At 42.9% G+C, this 12,436-nt stretch overlaps 1 protein-coding gene across 1 annotated transcript in view; it reads right to left on the bottom strand.

Moving 5' to 3' along the window:
* Window positions 1-4,130: 4,130 nt before the first annotated feature.
* Window positions 4,131-12,436, bottom strand: part of UQCC1 (ubiquinol-cytochrome c reductase complex assembly factor 1) — a gene marked incomplete at both ends in the record, with an annotated part of 50,589 nt that continues 42,283 nt past the window's right edge. Inside the window, 3 exons of the mRNA XM_079543463.1 lie at window positions 4,131-4,265; window positions 7,812-7,925; window positions 10,232-10,309. Of these exons, the coding sequence (XP_079399589.1) occupies window positions 4,131-4,265; window positions 7,812-7,925; window positions 10,232-10,309 (327 nt within the window). The remainder of the gene's footprint in view (window positions 4,266-7,811; window positions 7,926-10,231; window positions 10,310-12,436) is intronic.

Below are 12,436 nucleotides of genomic sequence, written 5' to 3'. Positions count from 1 at the left end.
AAACACAGGGCTGAGGCAGGCTGTGCAGGCACGGTACGCCCAAAAGATGGAGATGTTGCTCGTGCAGGCATGCTGCAGTGATGGTACCATCAGCCCCACCGCTGCAGGAACTGATAACTGCCCTGGGATCACCAGGACCCTGTGAGTCTTGGCTCTGTACTGCTCAGCAGGTGAGGAACAGGCAAAAAGGAGTTCTGATTGGAGCTCATTATATGAGAGATCATAAGAGAAATGGGACAAAGCATGGAAAAAAAAGAAAAGGCACGTGGGGAGGGCAGGAGTGCCCTCTTAGCAACTCTTAGCAAAAGAGTTAGAAGCATGCTTGGTAATTTCTAGGTAGGATACACATTTACCATCTCCAACAGCAATATTTTCATCTTCCTGGAAGAAAGCACACACAGCTCAGCTACGGAGCTCAAGAGAAGGGAGATGAATTGCTCTGCACACCTGTTGAGCAGATCTGTAAACTTCTCCACATGCCCTCAGCAGTACTTCAGGACATCAAGGATGCATGGAATCTTTCTTATACTCTGAGGATTCAACTCATGCCAGAGAATGCTGCAAGCAGATTGCACCAGGTCTATGCTTGTGAATGAGGAGGGCTGCAGAGGCAGGAGAGCACAGAAAGGAATGGGTGTGGGTCACAGGGTAAACTAGCACAGGTCTGGTGCCCCCTGCTTCTCAAACAGCATCACTCAGTGGCACATACCACAGGGACCACACTTGTAGAATCATCCATCATCCTCTCCAACAATTTAAAGCTCCAGTGGAAAAATCTGCTCTTACTCCATCTCCAGTTTCTGCTCACCTCATCAGCCATGCCCAAGGCAGTATAAACAAGATGGGGCAGTGGTTCAGCCCCATTGCTATGTCAGGAGCCACAATTCTGACCCGAGGGCTTGGCTTGGCAGGAACATGACTAAAATTTGCACTTTGTGGAAGGTGAGGACAGGTTGCAGAAATCTGGGAAGTGGTAACTGCATTTTAACAGGGCAGGAAACACGCACATCACCAAGGACGCTTGCAATCTTAGTGCTGTAGCTGTCGTGAGAAAGAGGAGAAAACTGTTAGATACAAACACCAACAAGAGGTGTGAACTACAGGAACAGAGGAGGAGAAAAACATGTAACCACCCAAAATAAAGATCAGGGATCCAAGGGTATCGGATGGCTGCCCCCAGCCTCAGCACTTCTCAGAATATAACTGCAGCAAGAGACATCTGTTCACAGAAACAAGGAAGCCACAATGTAGCTGAAAAGAGTGCTTGCAGAGGCTTGTTTCTCTTGACAGTAGGGGGAACAACTCCTTTAGAATAAACAGCAATCTCCAAACTCTGTAGGTGACAGGGGAGAGCAGGCTGGATGGCTAAGTGCTCAACATGGCTCCTTCCAGAAGAAATGTACATCCATTTATTCACTTAAAATACAGTCAGTGCCCCCAGGGTGATGCAACAGAAAGAACTGTCCATAAACAAAACACTTGTAACGATTCCCTTTGCAAAACCTTCACAATGGGAAAGCAGCCTTTGGAACACTTGGTAAAAATAACTGTGTTTTGCTGCACTTCTTTATGTAGCAATCATTTAGCTGCTAATCATTGCTGCTGCAGTGCTTGCAAGGTGCAGATTTTGCTTCTAGCAATGCATATTCTCACTCAAAGACCCTAAGTTCTGGCTGTAAAGGTGCCACAAGATGTAGGCAGTGGCTTTCTAGCCTATTGGCACGCTTCTCTGAAGAGCAGGGACCATACTTTGCACCCAAATGCTGTCTCCACGTTACTAATGGTTGGGAAGCAGTCTTCTCTGGCCCCGTGCAGCCTCCAGTGTATGTTTCCTCCTTAAAAGAGATCACTCTTAATTCACAGACAGCATCTACCTTGTTTTCTTAGCATGTCCCACACGTTTCTGTCCAGAACACACCGTGACAGCTGGCTCGGCTCCATAACAGTGGTGCAGTTGAAGGCATCTTCTGCAGCAAGATTATAGGTCTTCCATCCTCATATTAATAACTGCAAAAGCAGACGCCATCAACCACAAACCAGCGCCGTGAACTCTGAAGCCTCTTGCCCACGAACCCAGGAGAAGCTTCAAGTTCTGGCCACTTGGCTGTCCCACACCCATACTACCAAAGGCAGTGCTATCCCCACAGCAATGCTCCCATGGATGCTGCTGCCTTGCTGGCCCTGCAGCATCAGCACCACAGCCGCTACGCAGCCCCGAGCTGCGCCCAGCACCCGGTGCTCTGCCTCAGGAGGTGATGTATCCCAGTCCTGTGTTCCCATGGCATGGATAACACGAGCCCAGGTTTAAATTACGTAGCAGGAAAGGGGTTAAAGTTTAAATGACTGTTTTGTATGTGAATTAATGTATGTAGCTTTGAGCCAAAATATCTACCATTAATTTTTCCACCTATTTCAGGAGCAGTAAGATACACAAAGTAAAGTTTATTTTGGTACTTGGTATACTTCACTCCCATTAAAAATAAATTAATCAGCAAATTCCTACACAGCTCAGCCTTCTTTTATGTAAATACAACCCAGCTGTAATGAATTACAAGGTGTTATTATCTCACACACACTGTATAATACTTCACACATAAGAGGTTTCTCTGCTTAGCTCAGCTTTCAACAAAAGCATCTTAAATAAACTGCAAGCAAGTTGTTTGGTCTGTAATGTTTTCACAGAGAAGGGATACACCTCACACATTGAGGGTTTCTTTACATGACTCATTTTATAACAAGTTAAACTGAGGAAGTTCGCCCTGGAAAAAAAAAAAAAATAACAAAATGCCTTTTTTATACAGAGAAGGCTCCTTAAGAGAGGCAAAGGGGAAAAAAAAAAGCAAGCCGGTGTTTGGGAGCCTGTCTGCTACACCCAACTGCTATTCAGAGGAGGGATGTCAGGTACTCACCAAAACAGCTTCAGAAAGAAGAACAGTCACATCCAGGCAGTCACAATTTCTACGGAAACACCACCTCATCAACTACAGAATTACCATCCTCGACTTTTGCATCATAGCATTATTAGGAATACGCCTTAATATCTGACTGATATTAAGGACTGATTCTTATCAAAGTCTTGCAGAGCACAGAAAATGCACACGCATGGATTGTACCCAGAATGGCATTTATTACCAACTGCAGTTTTGACAGGAGTGAAATGAAAACTGTTTTGGCCTGGAAATAGCCCTGTGAACCATCCACCTACGCAGTACACCTCAGCCTCTGCTGGTTTAATTAGTGGAGCTCTGGCTCCCATAATTACTGTATCAGTGTAATTTGCTTGCAGAGCCATATCAACTTTTAGCTGGGGTTGACAGGTCTTGTTGAAAAGCCCTGGGCCACTGCTTTGGGGGTGGGAGGCAGCACAGTCCTGTGCCATTAAGGGCCACGCACAGAAACAGCAATGTCATTTTCAGGAAGAAATTCTTAGACCACAGCTCTAAAAAGAATATGGAACTATCAGCAAGGCAGAGCTCCTCTGAAATACCAAGCACTCTGAGACAGCCTTGGGTGGCAGCCCAAACACGCTTCAGACTCTTTCCTCATTAAGATGGCTACAGTCACAGGACTGCTGAGGACTGTGCATTATTCTTTGCATCCTCCTATTCTTGTGCAACAGAGCAGAGTTCCTAAGAAGGATTTTCATGGAAAATCCTTCAGAACCTGATAAAGTAACTCTAAACTCTATTAAAGAAAAACGGGCCGTTCTTTCTTGATACCAGGCTTTTAGAATTCATTAATATCTACAATGCAAAGCACAGATTTGTATTCACAACCATTCAGCCAGCATAAGAACACCGTTATTTCTGTAGGTAGCAGCTCTCCAGATGAGGCAAGGGACAGAAATGGCTTCTGGAGATAACTAAGTCACGGTTAAAGCAGCTGTTTTCCCAAAGATGGAAGGCAGGTCTTGCAGTTTGCGTGCAAGGACCACTCTGTGCCATAAAAAGAACAGAGGTTCTCAAACCGGGTGAAAATTCAGAAGACTATGGCTGTCCAATTTGCTATCAAGTCACCACAGGTAAGACATCTATTTAAATACATTCCTTTTCAATAGCAAACTTTCCTTCCTGATCCCACAGCTTCAGCCCAATTCAGGCCTGTTTCCCAAGCTGGTTTGACGAATGCTCTCAGAGTCCTTCGTCGTTGTAAACAGGAGAAAGGGGCTTGAGGATGCTGCGAGCGTTGCTCTCCACCAGAGGCCTCCAGCTCACCTCGCCTGTCAGCAGCAGGTCCTCCCCGCTCAGTGCATCCAGGTGCTGCACCTGCAGGAGATGGGGTGTTAGCACAAAGTCCTGCACTCCATTCAAGGTCCTCAAGAGCTACGCAAACATCTTCCTTTCTAGCATGCTTTGTCATTTTTGAGGAGTGAAAAAGAGTCGTGATTACTTAAGCGTTGCAGAAAGGAAGGAGATAAGCATCTGCAGATCAACTGGAGTTAACCACACAAGGCTGTCCGCTTATGCCTCAGCTAATGCTTCCTCTGAAAGTCTGGCAACAGGACAAAGAAGAGCCACGCAAAGCATTTCGAGTTCCAGGCAGTTAATTCCAATGACACACTGCCGGTATCACTACCTGCATGGAGTGCTCTAACAAGAGTGGTTTCATGTCAGCCAGGGCTTTCTCCTATAGAAAAGGACCTGACCAGCAGGGAACAGCTGAGATTTATAAAAACACACAGGCTGGAGCAGCTGAACAGAGAGTGAACACTACAAGAAATAACTGACATCAAAAGAAACGTTAAGGTGTAATGTAAGCAAAACACTCAGTGAACACTTCAGTATTGTTGTCAGGCAAGGCACTGTTAACACATTGTAAATGCAAGCTTGCTGCCACAGGACATTTCAGGGACTTGAGAGGGGGAAATGGGCATGGGAGAAGAAAAAGGGCCCATCAGGGGGCATTAAAACTCAGAAGTACCATCTCTAGCTCAGGACATCTCTGAACACAGATTGCTGGGAGAATCAACAGGGAATTAGTACCCATACCAGCCCTGTTGTTGTATTCTTCTCTGTGCATCCACTAATAGTCACTGTTAAAACAGGATCAGCAAGAACTTGTGCAAAAGATATCATACACAAAGGATTTACAGTGTTTACTAGAAACACAATATAATTTGACAAGCAGTTTCTCAACAGAGGAAAGAATACAGCAACAGTCACAGGATCAGACTGAAAAGCCACCTACACACAGCACTGTGTTACTGAGAGTCAACAGACTTCCCAGCAGCCATTCAATACAATGCACAAGCACCATCTTACTTCCTTATTTCCCACCCCTCCATGTGTTACCCATTTGTTAGTTCAGAGATTTTGAGCCTGAAGTGGTTGTTCTGTACTTCATACCCCTGGACAGGTTTCTCTTCCATAAGCGTTGCCAGTGACAGTGGAGCTGACACAGCATCCCAAGCACCGTGTGGCAATCCATGCTCAGCCTTTCCTTGCTGTATTGGGTTTAAGTAGCAAGGGTTTGGTAGCGAGAAGGGATGCAAGAGAGAGAGAGGTCTGTGAGCAGAGCCCCATGTTAGACCTGAGCCAGCTCCAGCCCCCTCCAAAACGGAGCTGCCATTGGCCAGAGGAATGACGTTGGGTCTGGCAGAACAGATGGAAGAACAAACTGCTGTGCAACAGTGCAACAGAAGCTGGGAGAGATGAGTGAGAAATCAGAAATGAGTGCTGCAGACAACCAGATGCTGGAGCAGTCTGCTTCTGAAGGATGGGCCCCGTGGTACAGAGTCATGCTGGAGCAGTGCTTGGAGAGCTGCAGCTCGTGGGAAGTCCATGCAGGATCTGTTCAGGAGGGATGACATCCATTGAAGGGGCCCCATGTGGAGCAGGGGGAGGCAGCAACCAACAGGGAACAGCAGAAAGGAAGCATGAGGGACTGATCACAGCCCCTTTTCCCCATTCCCTAGCACCACTGGGGCATGGAACAAAGGTGTTTTCAGTTTGCTTTTAGTTCCCATTGTTCCAGTCTGTTAATAGTTAGCAGCACAAACCACACTAATTTCCCTATGCTGAGTCTATTTTGCCTGTGATTGTAATTGGTGAGTTCTTATCTCAACCTGTGAGCTTTTTTTCCCTATCATAATTTCTTCCCTTGTTCTTTTGAGGAAGGGGAGTGAGAGAACAGTGTGGTGAAGCTTAGCTTCCCACTAGTGTGCAACTAACACACTCACTCACCTTCCATGCACATTACCTTCAAGGTCTCATAGAGCTGTCTCACATTCTTTCCCAGCTGTTTTAGAGACAAGGAATCTAGTCACTGCTGCTACAGAATTTGTTTCCTCCCAATTCCACTGCTCTTCTCTGAGCCTTTTTCAGTTCAGTTTTTATCTTTCTTGCTGTTTTGGGCCCTTACAGATTACTCAAAAAGTGGCACTATGACACTATAGTTTATTCTCCATTCCTTCCTTAGTAGTTCTGAGCATTTGTTTTACTTTTTTTCAAACACTAATCAGCACTGAGTTGTCATTTACATATTAAAATAATAATCTCAAGGACTCATTTAGACCACAAAGGTCTAAAAGCTCATCTCTTTAAACGTAAAGTTGGATTTGTTTTTCTCCTTAAGTGCACCACTTTGTAACTGTCTACACTCAACTGCATCAACCATTTCTTCATGCAGTTACGAATTCTTACTGCAATGAACCTTCTCTCTTCTGTTAACAATTGAGGATTTATTGACCTCTGTTGTCTATATTTCAATCACTTGCTTGTCTATGAGTACATTCACTCTTCCCCTGTGACTGCTCAATTTTTTTCTTGCTTTTAAAAGAAATCATTGTAGAGGTGCTTTTTTGATGTTCCCTAAAAATCCATAAAGATGACATAAATCAGATACTTGTTATCTACACTGATGCTTTCAAGCCACAGATGGGTGAGACGTGACCTGCCTCCATAGAAGCTGTGCTGACTTTTCTCCAATGTACTGTGTTTATCTGTGTAATCACTATTTCCTATTAGGCGGCTGACAGCTTCTTTCCCATATTCTGCTTCAGTTTATAAAGCTGCTACACACTTTCCAGATGGCAGTGCACAGCCAGCATACACTGCCTGCTGGCATTCCAAAAGCATCTTCGGTCTCTTTGACAAATTCCCCTCATTTTCCATTCCATTTTCTGAGTTACACTGAAATACATCTCCAACTCTCCATCTGGTCCTAAATTCAGCATTGGAGACTCTACTGAGAATGCTGCTGTGGAGTTTCTGGTCTCCAATTTCCTGTCCCACAGGTACACCCTTCCTCCAGCCCTCTCTCACCCATTTTCTGTCTCTGGTACCCACATGGACCACATTTTCCTACCCAATGCTTCCTAGAAATCTGGCTCAGAAACCTCCTAAAGGTTCAGAGGACAGACACTATTTAACATATTTTCCTCCACGTAATAACTGAATGAACCTGGAAAACAAATACTTTACACCTTTCCCCAAGCAATCAGAAGACTTTCAATCACTGTATGTAATCTACTTTGTTATCAAGAGGATTTGGTCTCCACAGCAGCAGGTGTAACTGCACAACAAGTTACCATCCACAGCTGGAATGTTCTGTTGAGCCCCTTCAAAAAGTGGATCCAGGAAAAGAATACGCAGGGATGCTCCCAGTCTTCTGTGAATTTCTCTCCAGATATTATTCAAACTGCAATGAATCTGTTAGTTTTTATGTTTTTACTTTTATCTTCTTATAAACATTCAACAGGTTAAAAAAAGTGATAAAGACAACGGAGCTATGTAGTACCCAAGGAATAAAAGTAAAAGTCAATACCCCAACCAAGAGAATGGAGAGAAGCTGTGCTGGGAGCTGCCGTGTACCTGTTTGCGCACGTACTCCACGAGCAACTCCAGGTGCCGAGGGTCCTCACAGTTCCTGTTAAAAAGGTTTCTCCATAGAGCTGCTGCCAGAACGTGATCATCAGACAGGATTCCCTACAGGAAGTATAAAGAGGGGTTAAAAAGTGCACACGAAGAGGGTCTGAACTAAAGACAACTGAAACGGTGTAGTCAGAAGTGCTAAGGAAGTGCTGGTCTCTCTGTACTTGGCACTGGGGAGACCACAGCTCAGGTACTGTGTTCACTGCTGGGCTCTTCATTACAAGAAGGACACTGGGGCCCTGGAGCATGTCCAGAGAGAGGCAACGAAGCTGTGAAGGGTCTGGAACACAGATCTTATGAGGAGCAGCTGAGGGAACTGGGATGGTTCAGTCTGGAGAAGGCTCAGGGGACACCTTATCGCTCTCTACAACTCCCTGAAAGGAGGCTGTAACAAGGTAGGAACCAGCCTCTTATCCTAGCTGACTTGCGATAGGATGAGAGAAGTTGCATCAGAGGAGGGTCAGGTTGGACATTAGGAAAAATTTCTTCTCAGAAAGAGTGCTAATGCACTGGCACAGGCTGCCCAGGAAACTGGTAGAGTCCCTGTCCCTGGAGGCATTCGAGAAACGTAGGATGTGGCACTGAGAGATGTGATTTAGTGGGCATGGTGGTGGTGTGTTGGCAGTTGAACTTGATAGAGATCTTTTCCAATCTTAATGATTCTATGATTCTACTCGGCACCTGACAAAATTAGATGCCTCAAACCCACAGCTGGTGTAGACTGTAGTACAAAAAGACATCTGCATCACTCTTTTCCAGAATGGAAAAACAACCCTGGGCTTAAATTAACTGATTTACAGAGCAGCTTATAACAAATATTCTGGCAAATCAATCTGGAAAAAGCCTAGGTTAGGGTATTCCTAATGTAGAAGCTGATAAATGCATTTCTAGAAGCTATGAAATGACACAATCACAGAACTGGAGGAGCTGGAAGGAACCTCTGGAGATCTCCCACTTCCTGCTAAAGCAGGTTCCCCAGAGTAGGTTGCACAGTAAAGCATCCAGGTGTGCCTGAACATCTCCAGAGAGGGAGACTCCACCACCTCTTTGGGCAGCCTGTTCCAAGGCTCCATCACTCTGACAGTAAATATTTTCTTCCCTATGTTTAGATGGAACTTCCCATGTTCCATTTTGTGCCTGTTGCCCCTTGTTCCATTGCTGGGCACCACAGAGCAAAGCCTGGCCCCATCTACTTGACTTCTGCTTATCAGATATTTACAATATCCTCAAAAACAGCACCACCTCACAAAGCTGCACGAAGGCTGTGATGCCTGGAGAAGAAAAACTGAAAGGATATAAAACATGATGCTGCAGAAAAGTAATCACAGCTTTGCAATTTTGCTTTTCTTGTCCATTTTCTGTTTAAATGAGGAAAAAATGAATTATTCATCAAGAACTATCTACATTTTTCCAGTTAAATCTAATATTATTTTTGGCTTACACAAGAACCACATCCACAGGCACTTTTGTCTAAATTCTCTCTTACTTTTATTGTCTTTTTAGATTATATGGTGTTAGCACCATAGTCTTGTAACTTCTGTCTTCAGCTGACACATTTGCCAAAGGCAAGAGAGAACTTTAAAAAATTCAGATAAAAATAGAAGAGGTCATCATTTGCCTTTAATTTAACTAGACATCTTGTTTCCAAAGAGATTGTAAGGGGAAAAAAAAAAAAAAAAAGACAGGGAGACACGTCCTGGTTATGCTTAAAACTAGATTAAGACTTGCAATCTAAGTTTACAATAGTTTATAACAATAAACTATAGTTTAATAAGTATATATATATATATATATAAGTATAGTTTAATAATAAGTTTATAATAATGCAAATCGATGTTTTAAAAAATAACATCATCATGTGAACGAGAAGAGTATCTGAAGATCAATATCCACGAGAGCAAATATATTAACTACTAGAGGAGCTGAATACAAACGTATTTTTCCCTTTGGAAGCCCCATAGATGCTTGTGCACGGTGGTACTTCTGGCTTCAATTATTTACCAGATAATTCCTTAAAAACTCTCTCTCTCACTTAGTCACTCCCTATAAATACTTTTTGCTCTTGAAGTATAACTGAGTACAATGGGATTCAGAGGGAGAAAATGTGACTGACAGCAGGGATGGTGAAGAACAAGAAAGAACATTCCTTCTTCCATGTGCCATGGTTTAAACTGGTATGTTAAGTGCTTCCTTTTCTCCTTAAAAACACCGCAATTCAAGACCTAAGGTGATCACTAAGAATTTTGCTTCCACAAGTTAACATTTCTCTGAGGATGCACACAACAAACTGCTACTCATCTGCAGCATTCTCTGCTCAGTCTGTTTTTTCTTGCACCATTCTCTGAAAACATCCTTCTTACCTCATCATATCCAAACAGAGCTGCATAGAAATTTTCTACCATACTTCTCAAATCTTGCTTTAGAACAACAGAATTAATCTGAAAAATAAAACAGAAACACATTTGTATAGGTTCTCAGGAGGTGATGAAAAAACATCACCTGTAGGAAAAGAAGGCAAAGTGCCTTGGTCCAAATAGGTTAGGATTTGGTTGTGAGCAGTGATGTTCATGTTGCCAAAGGTTTTAGAACAATTTACAAAACTCTTAGTCCATGCACAAAAGAAAGACAGCCCATGTTAGAATGTTCAAATAGCACAAGAATTTCAGTCACCACAGCTGATGTACAGGCACATGAGTAGAGGAAAAAAAAAAAGCAACTGGGTGAAGAGTGAAGGCAATGTAGTTCACTTTCAGTAGCAGCACTGACTAACACAATGAAGACTTCTGCACTATAACTGTTGGGCAGGTTTTCCAGACCTTGGGTTCATTCATACAGAGCTTTTAGAAACTCTGTAGTCCTTCAATAATTTTTTTTCCTAAAGCAAGGGACTCCAAAGCTGGACATCCCATAACCAGGAGAAGTGATGCACTGCTAGAGATAGAGGCAGCATCCCCACCACTTCTTAATTACTTCTCAATACGGATGTGCATTCAGGAGTCCCATTTCTGCTCTTACAGCATCTCACCAGAAGCTCAGACTCGCTATTGTTCACGAACACTGCATTTCTTACAGCTTGTAATGATACAGCTACTTCCCCCCACGCTCTGCGGCTCAGTTTAATGGAACTTTTACATAATTTAACTTTTACATAATTTAACAATTGCTTAAATAGATGCTCGCCTGGTCTTCACCACTCACTGGCTTGAACAACTGACCCACGTGTGAGCTGAAGACAGAATGAAAAGCGATCAACTGCTAGGTCCAGAGCGATGGCTGGAATAACTCACATGCACCTCCCTGGTGCAAACTGCCTGCTCCTTCTGCCTGGATCTTTTACCTCTACCAATAGAACAATTTAATATAGAGCGCTTCTCCCGAGAGATGAGCTGTGCTTCCACTGGTAAATCATCATTTTATTTGTTTCACACACCTCGCATCTTGGAGACAGCTTTTACAAATAACAAAGCACTGACAACAGGGATACGGGGTAGAGAACCAGTTCTCCAGTGGAGCGAGCACTACTGTCTTTGATGTACAGCTTGTGATAAGGCTAAAGAAAAGCTGTGAAATAATCACATCTAGTATCTTAAAACTGATGAAAGTGTGAACCACATCCCAATACATACTTGGCATCCCCAAGAGACTCAACTTGGTGCTAATACAACAAACTTTTCTACCAGAATGTGATTTAGTTTTTACCACGCTAGCAAATCTCCAGTTCACATATTCCTCCATTCAACCACTATCTTTCTTCATCAGTTGATTTTTACAGAAATGCATATAGTGCAAACACAAGGAAAATTCCTTTCATGTCCGTTACTCATATTTTTCCATTAATATAAACTATTAAAATTCATGCAGATATTTTATAGGCTATCAAGATTTGGTGACTGGTTATTACTGAATGTTTAAAAAAAGAACTAAACATAAGAAATCAGAGGGTTAAATGATGACTGCAACTTCTGTAATGACTTAATTAAATTTTTATTGAGTACATAAACTATGATGTCATTTCTACCCAACCATGCTCAAACTTTCTATGCATGTCAGAGATCGTGGTTTTTCTCAATAGAACGTACTTCTAAATAAGCTGCACTTCTACAGCTCTAATAAGGGGGAGCAGGTCTCATGTAACACACTCAATAAATTATCCTTCCATTTTTAAACAAACAAATTCCATGAGTTATTATATATTTGCCACGCACTTTTTATGACATAATAAAAATGTTACCTCAAGGATTACTTAACACATACTACAAATGTTACAGCAGGCAACTGCAAGGGGCAAAGAAAACAAATAGTCCCATTACAGAGACAAGTCCTGGACTATACGTCCCTCGGGACACAGCTTTCTGTACTAAAAACAAAGAGCAGCAGCTTTAAGTTAGCAAGAAATAGATTGATGAAGGAGATAACCAAGTTAAACAAACACGGCAATAAATACATCTTAAAAGACAAACAGTTTAAAATGTAAAATGTGACTTCGGGGATGAAGCAGTATCTCAGGCAATAAAATTACATTTAAAGGAATACTACACTTTCTGAAGAATGCCACAGCCTGCGTT

This window comes from Tetrao urogallus (assembly GCF_951394365.1).
Source record: "Tetrao urogallus genome assembly, chromosome: 16".
Classification (NCBI taxonomy): Eukaryota; Metazoa; Chordata; class Aves; order Galliformes; family Phasianidae; genus Tetrao; species Tetrao urogallus.
The sequence above is the reverse complement of the archived record's forward strand: the minus strand, read 5'-3'. Positions and strand labels throughout refer to the sequence as shown.